At 38.8% G+C, this 18763-nt stretch overlaps 1 protein-coding gene across 1 annotated transcript in view; it reads right to left on the bottom strand.

The window, feature by feature from the left end:
• SLC10A4 (solute carrier family 10 member 4) overlaps positions 1-7225 on the bottom strand; it is a 266119-nt gene extending 258894 nt beyond the window's left edge. The window contains exon 1 of the mRNA XM_044055726.1: positions 6513-7225. Coding sequence (XP_043911661.1) covers positions 6513-7069 — 557 coding nt within the window. The 5' untranslated portion in view covers positions 7070-7225. The remainder of the gene's footprint in view (positions 1-6512) is intronic.
• Between the last annotated feature and the right edge of the window lie 11538 nt (positions 7226-18763).

The raw sequence follows: 18763 nt of genomic DNA, 5'->3' as shown, positions 1-18763 counted from the left end.
CACAGTGCCCTCCTGATTTAATGGATAGGTGCTGACAGGACACAAAATAGCAACTCCCTCATTCATTGAAGTGAAGACCTTGGTGTGGAAGTTTCATGTGGTCTCACAGTAATTCTAATAAACCAAGAGCAACTTAGGGAAGGGGTGGGTATTACCTAGGCTGCTCTCAGCAAGGGTTTATGAAATTAACCATGACTGGTGAATGCTGAGAGAAAGAAAGAGCTTTTTAAGTACTCATGAACCCAGTGTATGTGCTCTCCTTTGATGAGTCACTGCTAGCAAAAGTGAATCAAGCACTCTACACCCTCACAACCCCAATTCTCTATAATTACTATCTCCAAGGTTACTCAGCTTTTGTGGTAAAAGGATAAATCACTTCACCCAAATTTCAGTGATCTTAGAACTGGTGAAGCAATGTGTTATTGTGAATGCCAGTTCAACACAAACACACACACACACACACACACACACACACACACACACACACACACACACACACACACACACACACAAAGAGAGAAATACTCAAGCTCTTTCATTCCTGTATCCACCTAAGTCACATAAGCTTGCTTAGTAAGAGTATAGGTCAGTTCTTCAGAACAGAGCTATTCGAGTTCCACTACATTGAACGTTCTTCTCCAAGACAATGCATTAGGTTAATTCTGAACAAAATTGCTGCTGTCCCAAGAAAAGAGCTCTTGAATATAATTGGAAGAATCTAATAAAGGACATTTCTACTCAATGTCTTCTGAAGTATTTGGGGCTCTAACTCATTATAAGACATGTACTCTTATTTATATCAGGGTTCATTACAAGCAACTTCTTATTTTAATGTTCCTTAGTTCCTTTAGTAATTCCTTATGCATTATCGGGTTATCTGTTGTTAGTGTTTTCATTTGAACTGTCGGGACAGCACATTTAATAATAAAAGGCACAGTAGGTGTAAATGGATAATGTGCGAGGAGGCAATATTGGAAAATGTAACAGAAAAAGCAGAACTTCAGAACAGAAGCTTGCCAATGTCAGTTTCCTAATGTGAAGATAAGTACAGAACAAAACAAATGGTAAGAAACAGCTGGAAAGTCCTGACAAGTAATGTGCGTTTAGAGAAAGCAGTAAGTGTGCAACTGTTATTTCATAACACAAGGCAGAATAATTTCAAAGACCTAGTAGAAAAAGACCAAAATGAAGTTAATGTGCCCAGAATAATGTACCAGAAGAGAAAGGGAATATATTTTTATGACTTTTGTAATTGTAGGTATGTGACAAACAGTTCGTATGTTGCAAAGAAGTGGCGTAAAATACGTAGAGTGAGAGATCACTTCAATTGTACATCAAAAATGTGCTATTTGTGGATGTATGCAGTTTTTGCTTAGCCTATGATATTGGTAGGATAACTTGCAGCATGCAGCAATGCATATAGGACCAGTTGTATGCCAACAAATGAAAAGAAACATAATTGCCTTTACAAATGCTTGAAAACGTATACACATTTCAGCAAGTTTTTATTCAATGACTTAGAAGAGCAGGGATCATTGAGGTCTTACTGTACAAGAGGGAATGTACTGGCAGATAGAGCTGTCAGAACAAAAAGCTGCAGTGCAGAATGAATTTCGTTCAATCAAGGCTGAATTAAAATATACTAATCCCAAATAAATAAATCTTACAGTTACATTTAAATAACAATCTCTTGAACAAAAAAAAACTGAGAATAGTCATTATAATGTTATTTACTGTAAATTTTAAATGTGGTTTTAAGCATGTGGATGCTTTCATGGGTACGCTGAATATCTTTTACCAACAATGATCGGTTCTTTTTAGCATTATAATTGTTTACAGGTATAATTTGTCTGGCGAAATCCAAGCAGAAGCGTTGATGAATGTGCTTTCTAAATAACAAAGTGGTGAGAACAACTGGCTGACTCAAGGCTGATTTCTGTATTTAAAACAGTATTATTATTATTATTATTATTATTATTATTATTATTATTATTATTATCCACTAATACAACAATGGATAAGTCTTCTGTTCTAAAACTGGAGCTAGTAGAATATGTATTTATTACTGCAATGTCTGTTAATATAACTTGTTTTAATTTGTATATAATTTTCTGTTTGTTTCAAGGATATCACTGCAGCAATAGTGTTTTTAATGCTCTGTTGTGATGCCTCTACAAACAGTAAGATAATGTCAATATGTTGGTTGTTGTTTTCCCACCAACTACATTCATCCAGCATGCCTCCTGAGCAGTACTGATAAAAAGAGGCTTGGGTGGCTCTTTTCTTAACTGTAGTTATGCTGCACATGTGGGATAAGCCCTGGCAGTGATGAAACTAGAGGTGGGTGTATGTCATGACACTTCTAAGCAGCTTCGTAAAATTGTGATGCTATACATTTTCAATAAACAGCAGAATGAAGTCTTTAACAAAGTTTCAGGGTGAGAGATTTTAAGAATGAGGTTTACCTATAAGACCAAATTTTAATTCTATATGTTTGATGAAAAGGACACAGTTCTTGAGTTTCTTTATAATAGCATTTGTTTTGTAATATTTTAAATCAGCAACTTTGAACACCCTCTGAAACTCCAACATAGAATTACAGCAGATATAAAAAGTGTACACACCCCTGTTAAAATGCCAGGTTTTGTGATATAAAAAAAATTAGGCCACAATAAATCATTTCAAAACTTTTCCCACCTTTAATGTGACCTATAACCTGTACAATTCAACTGAAAAACAAACACATCTGTTAGGGGAAAAATACAAAAAATGAAAAATGTACAATAAGCTGGTTGCATAAGTGTGCAGACCCTTAAAGGAATACCTTGTTGACGCACCTTTTGATTTAATTACAGCATTCAGTCTTCTTGGGTAGGAGTCTATCAGCATGGCACATCTTGACTTGACAATATTTGCCCACTCTTCCTTGCAAAAGTGCTCCAAATCTGTCATATTGTGAGGGCATCTCTTGCACACATCCCTCTTCAGGTCACCCCACAGATTTTCTATTGGATTTAGGTCTGGGTTCTTGCTGGGCCATTCCAAAACTTTAATTTTCTTCTGGTGAAGCCATTCTTCTGTTGATTTGGATGTCTGCTTGGGGTCATTGTTGTGCTGAAAGGTGAAATTCCTCTTCATTTTCAGCTTTCTAGCAGATGCCTGAAGGTTTTGGGCCAAAAGTGACTGGTATTTGGAACTGTTCATAATTCCCTCCATCTTGACTAAAGCCCCAGTTCCAGCTGAAGAAAAGCAACCCCAAAGCATGATACTGCCACTACCATGCTTCACCGTGGCGATGGTGTTATTTTGGTGATGCAAAGTGCTGTTTTTGCACCAAACTTACCTTTGGAATTGTGACCAAAAAATTCAACATTGGTCTCATCAAACCATAACACATTTTCCCACATGGTTTTTGGGAGATGAAGTATTATTTTGCAAATTTTAGCCAGGCCTGGATGTTTTTCTGTGTAAGAAAAGGCTTCCGTCTTGCAACCCTACCTCATAGTCCAGACATATGGAGCATACGGGAGATTGTTGTCACGTAGTACACAACCAGTACTTGCCAGAAATTCCTGCAGCTCCTTCAGTGCTATTGTAGGTCTCTTGGCAGCCTCCCTGACCAGTTTTCATCTCGTCTTTTCATCAGTTTTGGTGGGACTTCCAATTCTTTGCAATGTCACTGTTCCATATTTTCTCCACTTTTTGATAACTGTCTTCATTGCATTCCATGGTATATCCAATGCTGTGGAAATTTGATTGTATTTTGCTCCTGACTGATATCTTTCAACAATGAGATCCCTTTGATGCCTTGTAAGCTCTATGCAAACCATGGATTTTGCTGTAGCAGGCAACTGAGTAAATGTCAGGAAAATCCTACTAGGACAGCTGAACTTTATTTGGGGTTAATCAGAGTCTCTTTAATTGATGGCAGGTGTGTACCCAAGACTGAATTATGTAATTAAATCAAAAGGTGCTTCAACAAAGTATTAGTTTAAGGGTGTGCACACTTATGCAACTAGCGTATTGTACGTTTTTTTATTTTTTATATTTTTTTCCCCTAACAGATTTGTTTGATTTTCAATTGAATTGTACAAGTTACAGGTCACATTAAAGGTGGGAAAAGTTTTGAAATTATTTATTGTGGCCTCATTTTTTATATCACAAAAACCTAGCATTTTAACAGGGATGTGTACACTTTTTATATCCACTGTAGATGGTTTTGTCACAAGATGCAAATTGTAATTGTGCAAGTGTCCAAAAAGCATTTCAGCCTATAAAAGCAATAACTTTGTACTGACTCATTAACTTACTTGCAACACACCCATCTAGTATGTGGAGTTTATCTTTCTTAGATGACTTAATGCTATATTAACCTTTGTCATTACACCCCCCCCCCCCACACACAACAAAAAAATGTCAGTGACAAAAAAATGCCTTGTCCATTTGTTATTGTGACAACATAAAAAACACCCATATTTATTTTTTAATAGAAACATAGGAAGTAACAATACCAGGAAAGACATCACTGGGGCATTAAGATGCCTAGCTACATACCCCTTTAAGCAGGCACACTTAAAAGTACTTGCCATGCTAATGCTTTTAAGGTTCCATCCATCCATTCATTTTTTTTCATTAATGTTCCTGTACTCCCTTTACGCTTTTTAGGGTCACGGGGAGTCTGAACTTTTTTTCGGAGCTCAGTAGAGTAACGCAGCCAAGTGCCAGTCCATCTGTTAGGACCCGCGCATACTGACGCACGCGCACACATAAACACTCGCACACACGCACACTTTCCAACAGGTTCCTGCCTTATGAATGAACGCATTGAACGTTTTCATGACCAAGATAGGCTCAGATTCATCATCTTTAAGCTACAACAACTGCAGACTTAGCAACTTACGGCACTGTTTCTTCAGATGTGTATGTGTGTGTGTGTGTGTGTGTGTGTGTATGTGATTGTGTTTTTAGGGGCACCGCCCCCCTAAAAACACAATTACATGCACTCACACACAACACGCGCGTTAGGGAATACAGCGAGATGCTAGACAGCTTATTTTCAGAAAGCTTGCCACTTGAAGCTTCCCTTTAAAACAGACGTGCCACAGTGAATTTTGGAAATAATGGTGTGGTCAAAGACACAACATCACTTCTGTCCGTGTGGGCGTGTGGTAGTACCTTTTTGTTATTCCAGAATCGGCAATAAAGCTAAAAATAACCAGGCACGAACTCTCAAAGCCATCCTCGCTATTATTCAAAATGAAGTGTTACAGGAGGACCAGTTCAACGTTATTCGGTGAGGGATAAAGAGATAAAGGATATACAAACCTGAACAGAGCAGTGAGCCCATACTAAGCTTTAGTAGTAAGATACACGTATTAAATCTGCAGAACCTGCAGCCCACTTTTGTGTCAATTGTACACCATTATTCAGCTTCCCTCTAACATATTCTCGGACAGAGTAGCTTGAAAGCAGCTTGGCACCGCCTTGAAGAATCCCAGAGTTCAACAATTTCAGTTTACTATTATTTTTTTTCCGAAAGAAGAAGATTATTTTTTTCCTAGCTGCAGCCCGTCGCCTAGACTCTCCATTCATTATGTTAACACAGTGACAGTGGCGACATAAATGTGGACTGATGGCATCTTTACAGGGGACAGTGTACTTGGTGACCTTTAGATCTGACCACGGAATGAAATGGACCTGCCTGTGTTACCACCTGGCTAGGTAGAGACCAAACGCCCGGAAGAACAGCACCTGCTATACCTGCCCATTAGTTATTTACTCTCCAAATTCAAGGCACGGATCTTGATCACACACTCGTGATATAAAACAGTCAACACTCAACTTGTATTAACAGTATTTGATTTATCAAACTGATGGGGGTTTCCTGCCTTTGAATGTGTATTTTTTACGCTTCATTTTGCAGAACCTGTTTTTGTTTCCACAATTTCAAATTGTTTAATAAATTCCTGTCTGTTGCATTTCCCCCTTGTCCAATCAGAAATATAAGTAGAAATAGTTTTTTTTCTGATAGTTTTATTTCCCTGCCTAACAAGTCAGTATTTCGTTATACTTTAGTTGATTCAGTATTGCAGGTTAATATAACATTTGTTTTAGCTTTCAGGGTATGTCAATCCCACTTGCTATAGTGATTCAACACACTTCAGGTAAATACTAAGGTCTACAGTTCATCAAACAGCAAGTTAGCATAAATGCAGAAATGTCCACTGCGGATTTATTTTGAATTAAAACTTTTAACAGATGTCCCACGTTTTACTGAATTCATTTTTGAATTTTGGTTAATTAACATTTAACAGGTGGGGTGGGGTCTGAGGTTGACGGCTAGCTTTGCGCACTTACATTGTAAGTACCACTTTTTACATCTGGGCTTATTAGTAACACTAGATATTCTGCTCTAGGCACAGATCTAGCCTGAAGCCTAAGATATTTATCTCACCTGATTAAAGTAAACTTTTTAAACTCTTAGTATATGTACCAACGCGAGCTTCATTTACCTAAGGTTCATTTCTCCATTGACGAGGACGGACATAATGTTGGACAGGTTCCCTCCGGGACAGCAGCCACACAGTAAGACAGCTACGGCAGCGACCCCATCCAGAGCAAAGATGAGAGCCATGAAAAAGGCGACCAGCGGCATGATGACAAATTGGGAGATGAGCGCCAGCAGGACCCCAATAGGTCTCCGAATGTGCTCCCCGATTTGACTGAGCTCTACTGTGCATCCAAGCCCCAACATAGTGAAACAGAGGACGAATCCCACAATCACATTAATGCCATGACTAAGGGGCGAATCCCAGAATGGTACTACATGCTGACTAGGTTCCACAGAGACAGCCGAAACAGCCTCACTTGGGGTAAAGGTAGTAGCCTCAATGGATGTCGCCTCTTGAACTGTGGAACTCGGGCCCTCAGTGGGCGCCGGGCTTAGGAAACCACTGACACTTGTAATGTCTATTGCAGAAGTGCTGATGTTGGATAAGTCCGTGAAGTTCTCAATTAGAGATGTGGCAGAGGTCATCAGCAAAGAGGTAAAAGCAGTAACATTCTCCATGATGTAAAAGTTCCTCCTTGGTGACCTGTTAAATATATTTAAGACTGCTAGGTGCTTCGATGCCTGAGGAGGAGGAAGTTATTCATTTTCATTCTTCAAGGTCTCAGGCTGTCTTGTGAGTAACTGCATGCACCCTGTGGGTCTGTATATAAGGCTATCAGTTCCCTCAGTGGTTTGTTCCAGTGGGAAGAGCTCATTACAGTAAGAAATTACTGCCGTTCAAATTATCCACTTAGAAGGAAAAGGACAGCAAATGATTTATTTCTGATTTCTGAGCTATTTTGCTGGGCTTTCAGTATTTCCATCTTAATCATTTTCCATTTTGGATATCACTACTGTAAATAGTATAATACGAATATATAATGCGTACTATAAATACAATTTACTTTTCTTTAAAATATTGGGCAATTACATATCTCAGCTGTAGGTCATCCTGATGAATTGCTCCTCAATTTGCTTTACAAAATATCAGTTTTGTACAATGAAATACTTAACCAAACATTTTGTCAAAAGAACAATCTGATTCAATATTATATACTTTAGATTTTGCTGAACTTTTTAAAGGGTATGTGTGGTAAAGTATTAAGCAAAACACTCAATTAAGGTCGTTTCAAATTGTTTTAAAATTTTGCCGGCTTATTTTCCACATTTCAGAAGGCACTGTTCAAAACAAAATGATTGTGAGGGCTGAGAGCTGTGCTTTGCATGCATTGCATACTGAATCACAATCTGACCCCTACAGCCAGGTAATGATACCATTACTCAAAAACAGAGTAAAGAGCAATATGAATTAATAAAGGGTCTTCATGTCATTTACTTGGTCATCCTTAAATTCCAGATTTTATTTTTGCTATTGATTAATAAGCAGTCTAGTATGAATGTAGTTTTTCCTGTTTTCTTTCTACAATATGTGCATAAATGCTGTTAACTATTTCCTTTTAATGCCCACTGTGATCAAGCTTTGTTATTAAGCATATGATGCCATCTGCAGATCTATTCATTATCTTGAATATGTTGGCTACTATTAAAGACTGCATACTTTACACACTTTGTCTAAGCTGCTTTATAACTCCTCAGCTGTACTTAAAAGCTTGTCTCTGTTTGACTTCACCATTGTAAGGATTCTAGAAAGAAGGAAGGACGTATGTAGTTAGTAAAACAGTAGGTGAGAATTGCAAGCACATCAGTAACCTGGAAGTTTTAATATAGCTGGTACAAGTAAAAAACAATGTCAGAATAAAATGTTTGGGAACAGGCATTGCCTTCATTTGGTTTACCAGCTACACATTCCTCTTTGGTAATATAATATATAAATACTTTAAATATATACTAAGATGTAATAATAGTTGCAGGCATGGGTCTATTTACCTAATCTGACAAATCAGGCCAGACTGTGTGTGTATAATATGTACTTAAACCATGTGAGTCCTCAACAAGCTATAAACCTGATGCCTTACTGATATCCAACCTTTTATAATTCATATTCACTTTTCAAATAACTTTAACCATTGTTAATACTTTTAGCATTCACTATCCACTAATTTTAATTGTGCCATTTTTGTGGTTTAGAAGGATAAAGCCCAGACTATGACCCAGATGACCTGAATTCAAATAGTATCTTAAGCACTGAAAGAGTTTAGTAAGGACAGGATGGCAAAATAATCAGTTTTGGCTTATGCAGCTTTGGTGGGGGTGTATGGTAGGCTCAGCTGCAATTTTAGTGCGAGACAGTGGCTTTAAACGTGTAAAACAGGTATAAATGCAGAGGAGGGTGTGGGCTGTGACTAGCATTGCTGGTGAAGGTAGCTTTTGCCTGTGTATGTGAAGGAAGATGCCTTTGAAGGACAGAGGAGCATAGGTAGCCCCTGCAGTGATGCAGGTGCACAAGTCGCCCACAGAGGATGGGGTTAGAGACTTACTATAAAATGTCCTCATAGCTTATATCCTAGATTAAGCAAAGCTGCTGGGTATGTATGTGCCAGACGGTTCTTGGTCCAGGGGCAAACCAGAGAGGATGCCACAGGGCCCCAGTCTGGGAGGAAAGCCAGAGTTATCTGGATCAGGGGATGACTGTGAATGTCTCAGGCAGGCAGAGTTTATTTATTTATTTATTTAAAACTGTTAACTAGGGTAGAGCACTGATCCGCAAGGAACTATTTCAGGCTCTGCCTGGGTGTGCCAAACAAAGTCACCAATGGAAAAAGCAAAAGAATGTTAAACAAAAACACATTATGACATAAAACATTATAAAAGTTCATAGCTGAGTAACTCAAGAAACAAACACCTCCCTAAAAAAAGGGAAAAAAATGATCAGTAGCTCAATAGTTAGCACACTTGCCTTTGGAGTTGGAAAATCATAAGGCTGTAGGTTTTATTCCCATATTAGGTGTTGGATTCATATTCCAATACTGACATTGCAGTGCAGCATGGGGAGGGGTGCACTCCTGATTATGTCATCCTTTGGATGAGATATTAAGCTGAGGTTCCATCTACCTGAGTTGGTGGAAGCTCAGGTAGATGTAAAAGATCCCACAGTACTTCTGAAAAAGAGTAGGGGTTGCTATAGGTTTATATACATACACACACATGGGGTTGCTATAGGTCTATATACATACAAATACATATACACACACACACACACACACACACACACACATATATATATATATATATATATATGGATCTAGGACTTTTAATCGAAAGATCAAAAGTCCGAATCCATTATCACTGAACACACTTTAGTGAAAGCGCTTTTCACCGAAAAAACACTTTTGCTAAAGTGTGTTAAAAAAAAAAAGAAAAAACAGTAAATTAATGTTTATGCAGGGGGGCAAGCCTCCCTGCACCTCCCATGTGGGGGGCTGTGCCCCCACACCCCCCTACTTTATTATTCTCACTCCGAGATCACACTACAGTGGGGAAAAGGTAAAAATTCCCTTAACCGCACCGTAGTATGATCTCCGCAACAGTCACTCCCCCATAATACATCATACCCCACCCATTCTATTTACATTTCTATAATATTTACAATATTTACATTTACAACATTTTCAATGTTTTGCATCTTCAGTTTCACACACTTTAACATCTTTCATTCTATCTCCCCATCATTTTCTCCACGACTATTTTTTATTTCATCCAGTACATCTTCATGATTACAATTTTAATTATACAACACATCATCACATCTTCTTTTCCACAATACCCATACCATCACCATTAATATCTTATACCATTTGTCAACTTCACATTGTTTATTCTTTTTCATATTTTCCATGCAATATTATATCCATAGGTTCATAGGTAGATACTAGGCTATTGGCCCTGGGGCCTATATAAGCCTAGCCAAAAAGGTTCCCTGGTTTTCGCCGCTCAAGAAAATTATTTTCCTGTGCTCCTGTCAAGCAGTGGTGTAGAAGTGATCCTTCCCATCCAGTCGTCAAGGATTTTCTTAAAGAGGGTAAATGAGGAGCTTTGTTTGACATGAATGGGTAGTTTGTTCCAGAGTATGGGAAGTTTCTGGGACAGGAATCTAGCCCTCCAGCATGTTCTGTTTATTGTGGTGACAAGGTTTAGGTGCCTGGAGTGTGTGGGTTGGACAGACTGGGATTTCTTCAAGTGTAGCATATTCAACAGCTCTGGGTTTGACATAGCTTTGTATGTTAGGCAGAGATCACCTCTGAGCAGGCGATATGCAATGGAGTAGAGCTGGAGTTCTTTGAGACAGTCTGCGTATGGCGTCTGTTTGAGGCCGGTAATCCTCTAAGTGAGGTATTTCTGTGTCCTTTCCAATTGTTGTAGGTGTCTTGCGAGATACATGCCAAATGGGGCAATGTACTCTATAATGGGTTAGATGAGGGATGAGAAGAGAGGAACAATGACCTCCTTTTTTCTAGAGGAGAACCCTTTTGTGATGAGGTGTGCCACTTAGAAGGATTTCCTGACTACTGTGGTGATGTGGTTATTAAAGGAGAGACTACTGTCCATCTGTGTCCCGAGGTCTCTTATCACACTTTCAGTGTTTATTGAGCTACCGCCTATGTGGTAGTTCATGGGTAATGAGTTTTTCCCAAAGGGGATGACAATGCACTTCTTTGCATTGAGCTTGAAGCCATGAGTTTGACACCAAGCATCTGTCTCTGTGAGGGCCTTTTGTAGAATATCTACATCATTAGGTGATTCTATTATGGCCCCCAGTTTGCAGTCATCAGTGAACTTTGTTAGCCAAAGACCTTCTGTGTTGGTCTGCACTTCAGAGAAGTAGATGCCGAACAGGAGAGGACCCTGGACTGAACCCTGTGGTACTCCACTCGTCACTGGTCTGAAGTCGGACTTGGAGTCGGCTACTTTTACTGTGTGGGTTCTGTTAGTGAGCCAGTTAGCCACCCATCTTGTGACATAGGGATTTATGCCTGGTTTAGTGAGCTTATCTATAATTCCAGAGTAGGGAATGGTATCGAAAGACTTGGCGAGGTCAAGATAGGCTGTGTGCACTACCTTGCCCTCATCTATGGCTCTAGTGACTGCTTCAAAAAAGTCAGTCAGGTTTAGTAGACATGATCTACCTTTTACAAACCCAAACTGAGTGGGGTCTAGGGTTTGGAGGTTACCTATGTCTTTGTTTATAAGCTCCAAGATGATACGTTCCATTGCCTTGCAGACCAGGCTCGTCAGGCTAATGGTGCGGTACTTTCCGGGGTCCATGGTGGAACCCTGTTTGTGCAGTGTGATAACCATCACTGTGCACCATTCAGTAGGCACATAGCCTGAGATGAGGCTATGATTGAACATGGTACTTAGGTGGGGTGCCAGTTTGTTCTGTAGTTCGTGCAGTATGTAGCCTGGGATGTTGTCTGGTCCCATGGATGCTGGGTTCTTGGCTTTGAAGAGCACAGTCTTTACTTGTTCTTCCATGATTACAGGGGCTTTGCATTCTTCCAGTATTAAGATGGGCCCTTTGGAGGGTAAGAGGGGATAAAGTTAGCACTGAACCTATCTGCCAGGATGTTGGCAATATCTGTTGGTTCTGTATATTTAGTGCCATTGTGCTGTAGCTCAGAGCAGTTCTGAGTGTTCCCATTGAGATTCTTGACATAACTGTAGAATGCTTTGTGGTTGTCTTTGGAATCAGTGTCGATTTTATTTTCATAACTGGCTTTGGAGGATTTTATAAGGGATCTCAGCTTCTTGCTGAAGCTGACCAGGGAGTTCCTCCAATCTTGGGATTTTACTCTTTTCTGCAACAGTTTCTTCCTTCTGTTGTAGAGTTTGTTTATGGCAGGGGACCTCCAGATTGGCTTACTTTTTTTGGAGGATAGCATCTTGGTTATGTTGGGGATGGCATGATCCATGCACTCGTGTATGTGCTTATACAGTGCATTTGTGTAAGATTCAGCAGTCGTACTTCTATTTTCTGTCTGCATGGGTGCCATGAAGTTTGCCACTTCTGTCTTAAGAAGCATGAAGTTGGCGTTGGAATAGTTTTTGATGGTGATTTCCTTAATGGGGGGTGGGGGTGGGATATGGATGTCTAGGGTGATTAGCTTGTGGGTGGATCTGACCAGCAAGGAGTTGACTTCTGTCATGGAACACTGGTTACCCATATTGGTAATGACCAGGTCCAGGATATTGCTGCCCCTGGTGGGAGTGTGGACAAGCTGATCCAAGACATTGGAATTTATGAATTCTAGAAAACGTTGAGCGAATGAGTTGGTAAACAAGTAGTTTTCCCAGTTGGTGGGGCAGTTGAAATTGCTCATAATTAAGATATTAGGTTGTACCTTAATATTTTCCAGTATCTTAAGAAATGAGTGGGAATCCTGGGGCATGGTGGGGAATCTGTAACAAGATACAACCTGGATTGCAGTCTTGCCCAGTGTTAGTTGCACTTGGATAATTTTGGATGCATTATGTTGAGCAATTAGCCTGGAGGTGTGGATATCCTTAATGAATATGGACACGCTTCAGCCTTTAGTGTTTCTGTCCAGGTTAGGTGGCCGAAAGGTATGTTATGAATTATAGCCTCGTAATGCAGGGGTACTCTCTGGAGCCTTGAAGCAGGTCTCTGTCACTGCACAAATGTCGATGTTCTCCATTTTAAGGAGGGCCTCAAGTGAGTGCATTATGAGGTTTAGACTTCTAGCATTGTGTAGCATTACCCTCAGAGTTTGCTTGCTTGTACCTGTTATGGTGGTGAATTTAGCATTTGAACCTTGCCTAAAAAAGACACTATGGGGTGGCAAGAGCCTTAGCCAGTATCTGGAATCCCAGGGGCGACAGGTGCAGGCCATCTCTGGCAAAGCATCGTGGTCTGACGACCATGTCGTCCCAGACAGACAGATACTAGATCCCCTTTGATGACGCCAGAACCTTAGCCAATTGTTGAAGTCAATCATTTTGCCTTGTACTGTGGTATCATTCTGGGTGATGGCAGGATGCTACTCAGGGCTAGGGTCATACTTGCCTTGGCTGCAAGATCGGAGAGCTCCTCTATGAGTCTTTTCATGTAGTCCAAGGAGGTACATCTCAGGTCATTCACACCAACATGGACAATGACAGAATCGTATTTGTACTTATTGTGGAGTGACCTGAGTGTGTGCATTATGTGGCGGATCCTGGCACCTGACAGGCAGTTGACAGTAACTTTCTCCTTGTTTAGCCTGGTGGGTGGGACATCAGTGTGCCTGACTATAGAGTCACCTATGACTAGTGTGTTGGGTACATTGTTTTGCCTTATGGGCTGAGGTTGAGTGGCACACTGATTTTCTGGGCTATGTGTCATTTGGGTAGTGTTGGGGAGTGGTGGTTGTCTGCATTTCAGCTTGGGAGGTCTCTGTTGCTTGGGCAGATTTTTATTGAGAGCCTCCGTGAATGTGGAGGTGTGCTTTGTGTTTCTATGTTTGGGCTTTGGTAGTGTGGGTTTTGAAGGGCTATGTGTTGAGTGTGGTGAGGTTCAGGTGTTAACCTTCTCCTCTTGACTGTCTAGTCCATTCTTGGCTGGCAAGAGCTTGGCTTCCTGTTTGGCTATAGAAGTGCAACTCTCACAGGTTGTAGTGTTGGGTGGTAGGAGGAGAGGGTTGTCAGTGTACACAAGGCAATTGCTACATTGCCCCAAGATGCCCAGATTCATCAGGTGGACAGGAGAAAACACCAGGAGCTGACCCATGGACATGCCTGTTTAGGTGCTTATTAATTTAATTACTAAGAACTGTTTTCCTCTTGACAAGTGAGGAAAGTGGAGTGCTGTAGTAATTTGTAGTTTATTTAGTGCTTACAATGAGTTCTGAGCAAGTGCTGAGCACAAGGAAACAGTTTTGAGCACTGAAACTAAAAAAAACTGGCTAGTTCTATCTAAAACTAGCTAGTTTTAGCACCAATCCCAAGAAGAGAAGCAGGCCACAGCCTGTTTGATGATCCACAGTCTTGTCCCAGATGATGCAAGGGTCTGCAGGCTTGTAGACTTTTTCTGGTAGATGTCTTGAATAGTAACCAGACCAATCAGGTATGCTAAGCACAGACACTCACTCTCCAACCAGAAAGAGTCAGGAATCAATGCACTCTGCTCCTACTCTCACCAGGATCAGAATATAAGCACAGATTCTAAGCTGTCATTTATAAGCTGTCACATATCCATGTTTACATTTTGAAAACTGGAAATATTTTCAAAAACTTCACTCTTTTTACAATAAAAAAATAATACTTTGTCATTTTTTCTTCATTATAATCTGTACATTTTCTCTTCTTCATTGTTTTATAATTCATGTTACTTTGTACAGGCAACTTATCTAATAATAATCTTAACAAAAAAATCACCAACCTCGTAACAATCTTTGGATATTTCCCTTTTATTTTTATTGGTTTTTAACCTCATCTTTTTGATATTTCCATGGGTATATTAAATAATGTTTTTCCAATATCATGTTATATTATTCGTTTCTTATCTTTTTGAACTTCCTCAGTTTTAATTTTCCATAAATTCATCTTATCATCATATTCTTTTTTTCCATCATTGCCTCCTTTTTACTTATTTTAATTTTTCATTTTTTCCATCTCTCCATATTTCACATACAGTATTTTCATGATTAAACTACTTTCCTCCTCCTTCATAGTTTTTAATACCCTGAAAGATGAACATAGATTTCAAATATACAATTGGATTTTTTTAAATGTAAACGTCTTTCTTCTTTTTTTTTTTATGAAGTTCAAATTCCAGCATAACTGGATTGAGTCTTGATTCCCAAATAAAACTAAAAAAATCACTAACAATTAATTTCCATTTTTCTAGGAAACATATATACACTCCTCAAATATATCAGCTTTCCTTGCAGGTACATATTTAATGGTTGTCTGTCAGATGCTCAACATTACCTGTACCAAATCTGGTAACACTGAAATAACAACATTGAATTTCACAATGCTGGAAATCCAGAACATCGTAAGACACAGAATCCCAAAAGTCCCAACGACTCCAGATCCAGAAACAAGTGCTAACATGGGTCACAAAGGGGGTAAAGTCTAGCAGTTCAGAATACTGTGTTTCCGGTGTTGTGAGATTCGATGTTGTGATGTCGGCATTACCAGATTCGGTACAGGTAATGTAGTGCATATAAGTAGACAACTGTATTTAACATGTATACATTATTTTTAAAAGATAACTAGAAAAGTTTACCACCAATTAACTAACTTCTTCATTTCATCTAAAAATTCTCTGCATTATTCTGATATTTTCCTGCTTTCACAAAACTGGATTCCTAATATGGTTATCCCATTTCTAGTAACATAAATTCCATTTATCTTCATTTCACTAGACCCTTTACTTTTTAACTTATTTAACCTTAATCAAGCTTTATTTAATTCTCCTTTTCATCCTTGTCACAGTTGCCCTCATCCGTACTATATTTTTGTTAGAATAACAGAATAATCTGCATATGAAAGATACAGAATTATCATTACATCTTTTTCCTTTTCCCATCCTGCTTCTCACATTTCACATTTCAATATTTGTGCAAATAAGCACATACTCATCAGACACCCCTGTTTCACACCTTATTCAATCTTTATTTTCTTTTCTAACCAACCTTCTGCCATAACTGTTACTCAAGACATCTCATAACTTCTATGTTTATTTTTCTGCTAAACCTAAAATTTTTAACATTGTCTCATGGTCATACTGAGTCAAATGCTTTTGATTTATCATACACAAATATCCTTACATTTTTACTCTCCCTAATAATAGCATCTATTAGTTTTTTTATTATTAATAACATTTATTTCACTTGCTTTCCCTTTACTCTATATGCCTTTTCGCCCTTCACATCTTCAAAAATGATCCCCATTCATTTTGCATTCTTTTCATAAATATTTTCTAATCAGTATTCTCCAGTGGTTTTGGAATCCAATTCATAATATTTCTGTCATCTTGCCTCCAAATAAATTTTATCACCCCATTCTTATTTTTTTTCTTCTTCTGTCCCTTCTTTTATCCAGTCATTATTTCCACAAATACTTTCTTTTTCTCCTCTTCTCATCACCTATTAAACCCATAACTTAATCCACCCAAGCCTGGCACTAATTCCCTTCCTTCCCTTCTGTTACAACCTCTTTCAATTCTTTCTTCTAATTTACATTTTGCTCTATTCAATTTTTTTTTACTTTCCACCTCCCCCTTTCAATTCTTTAGTTCTTATACTTTGTTTCATCATTTTTCCTACTATCTCCATAATTTCTACTTGTTTACATTTTACTACACCATTCTTATTTACCATTCCATCCATTTTACCCTCCCTTCTTTTTCCCTCTTTTGTCGGCAAAGGTATAGCATCTTTCTTCTTTTGATATTTATTTTTTATTTATTTTATTTTACATTTGTTGATGGGGCTAGTCCAACTGGATACATGTCTATTTTCAATAGAGGCCCGGGGAGATAAGCTCCATTAAGCTAAATAATGAGAACAAGCAAAAACACTACTACTAGATACATATTTACAAAGATGAGGGTTTGTTACAGTTCTCAGTCTAAAGTTTAAAAAGCAATTCACTACTACTGGATACATAATTACATAATTATAGAGTAAGGTTAAGGCAATTTTTGTATTAAAACAAAAGAGATATAACATTTTATCCTTCATGTGAAAAAGAGGTTACTAATATTTACATAGAGAAAGCATTTGCTTACAGTAAAAAAAAGCTTGTTTCACAGTTAATAGTCAGAGCTAGATTATAATAAGGCTAGGAAGAGAGGAAGTTTGATGTCATAATATATTAAAATTGGGCGGAAGGTATATAGCAGATTCAGCAATTGTGAGAGGAGAGGATGTAGAGTAAAAATAAGTGTGTTAGTCAGAATTAGAACATGGGCATAGCCATTGAGTTTTGAGGAGCATTTTTAGTTGTCGTTTGAACATAGGTAGTGAGGCAAGCAATGATAGTTTGCTGGGAAGGCTATTCCAGGTTTTACCCACAGTGTTAGAGAAAAGAGAATCTCCTGCTTTATTGTGGGACTTACGGATTGTAACTAGTAGTTTATCTGCTGAACGAAGGGTTGTAAGGTTTTTGTAGGGGGTGATAAGGCTAGTAAGTATTGGAGCATTACTGGGATGATACAAGATCTTGTGGGTGATAGTCAGTTGCTGAAATTTAAGTTGGTTTTGCAGTTCAAGCCATCCTAGCTGTTTAAGATTGTGACAATGATGGGTTCTAAATGGGGAGCCAGTGGCAAATCTGGCAATGTTGTTATAGGAGGTTACCAGTTTGTTAATGTTGCTTTTGGATAGATTAGTATAAATGGGGGAGGCATAGAGGAGGGTGGAGATCAGGTGGGTGTGGGCAATGGTTATTCTGGCTTCAGGGGTAAGAAAAGGTTTGATACAGTAAAGGGAACCTAGTTTTCTATTCACTGCTTTAATGGTTAAGTCTATGTGTGAGTCAAAGTTAAGATTGTTGTCAACTGTTACACCCAAGACTTTGGTGGTAGGGTCAGATGATATGACAATGTGATTTTTGGAAACAACTGTTAGATCTATTGGGGAGGACTTTAGTGTTGGAGTGAAGAGCAATAGTTTGTTTTTTGGGGGGTTTAGGAGGAGGCAACATTGAAGAAACCAGTTTTCTACCAAGTTAAATTGTTCTGGGTGATATATTGGAGTTTAGTTGAAGAATAGGCTGCACAAATTAATGTGGAGTCATCTGAATATTGTATGCAGGTAGCTTGAGGTAGATTTACATTTAGATCACTAATGAATATAGAGAAAAGGAGAGGACCCAAGATAGACCCTTGAGGGACTCCAAGGGTAATAGGGAAGGGTGTGGATATGTTATTGTCCCAGAGGACAGGTTGTTGTCTATTATCTAAATAGGATTTGAACCATTGTAATGCCTGTGTGTCAAGTGAGAGTGATTTCAGTATGTCTATAAGTAACTGATGGTTAACCATATCGAAGGCTTTAGAGAGGTCAATAAAAAGTGCAGAAGAAAGCATACTATTATTACGATTTTTGTTAATACAGTCAGAAAAGGATTAGCAGTGGAAGTACTATGAAAAGGCCTAAAACCATGCTGACAGTCAGCTAGAAGGCTGTTTTAGAGAAGGTGATCAAGTAGTTGCAGGTGAATGCATTTTTCCATGATTTTGGCTAAGGGAGAGAGTAGGGCTATGGAACAAAAGCTTGGGATTTTGGTTGAGTTGCCCCCTTTGTG

This window comes from Protopterus annectens, chromosome 14.part0 (assembly GCF_019279795.1).
Source record: "Protopterus annectens isolate FY-2018-M chromosome 14.part0, PAN1.0, whole genome shotgun sequence".
Taxonomy (NCBI): domain Eukaryota; kingdom Metazoa; phylum Chordata; order Ceratodontiformes; family Protopteridae; genus Protopterus; species Protopterus annectens.
The sequence above is the reverse complement of the archived record's forward strand: the minus strand, read 5'-3'. Positions and strand labels throughout refer to the sequence as shown.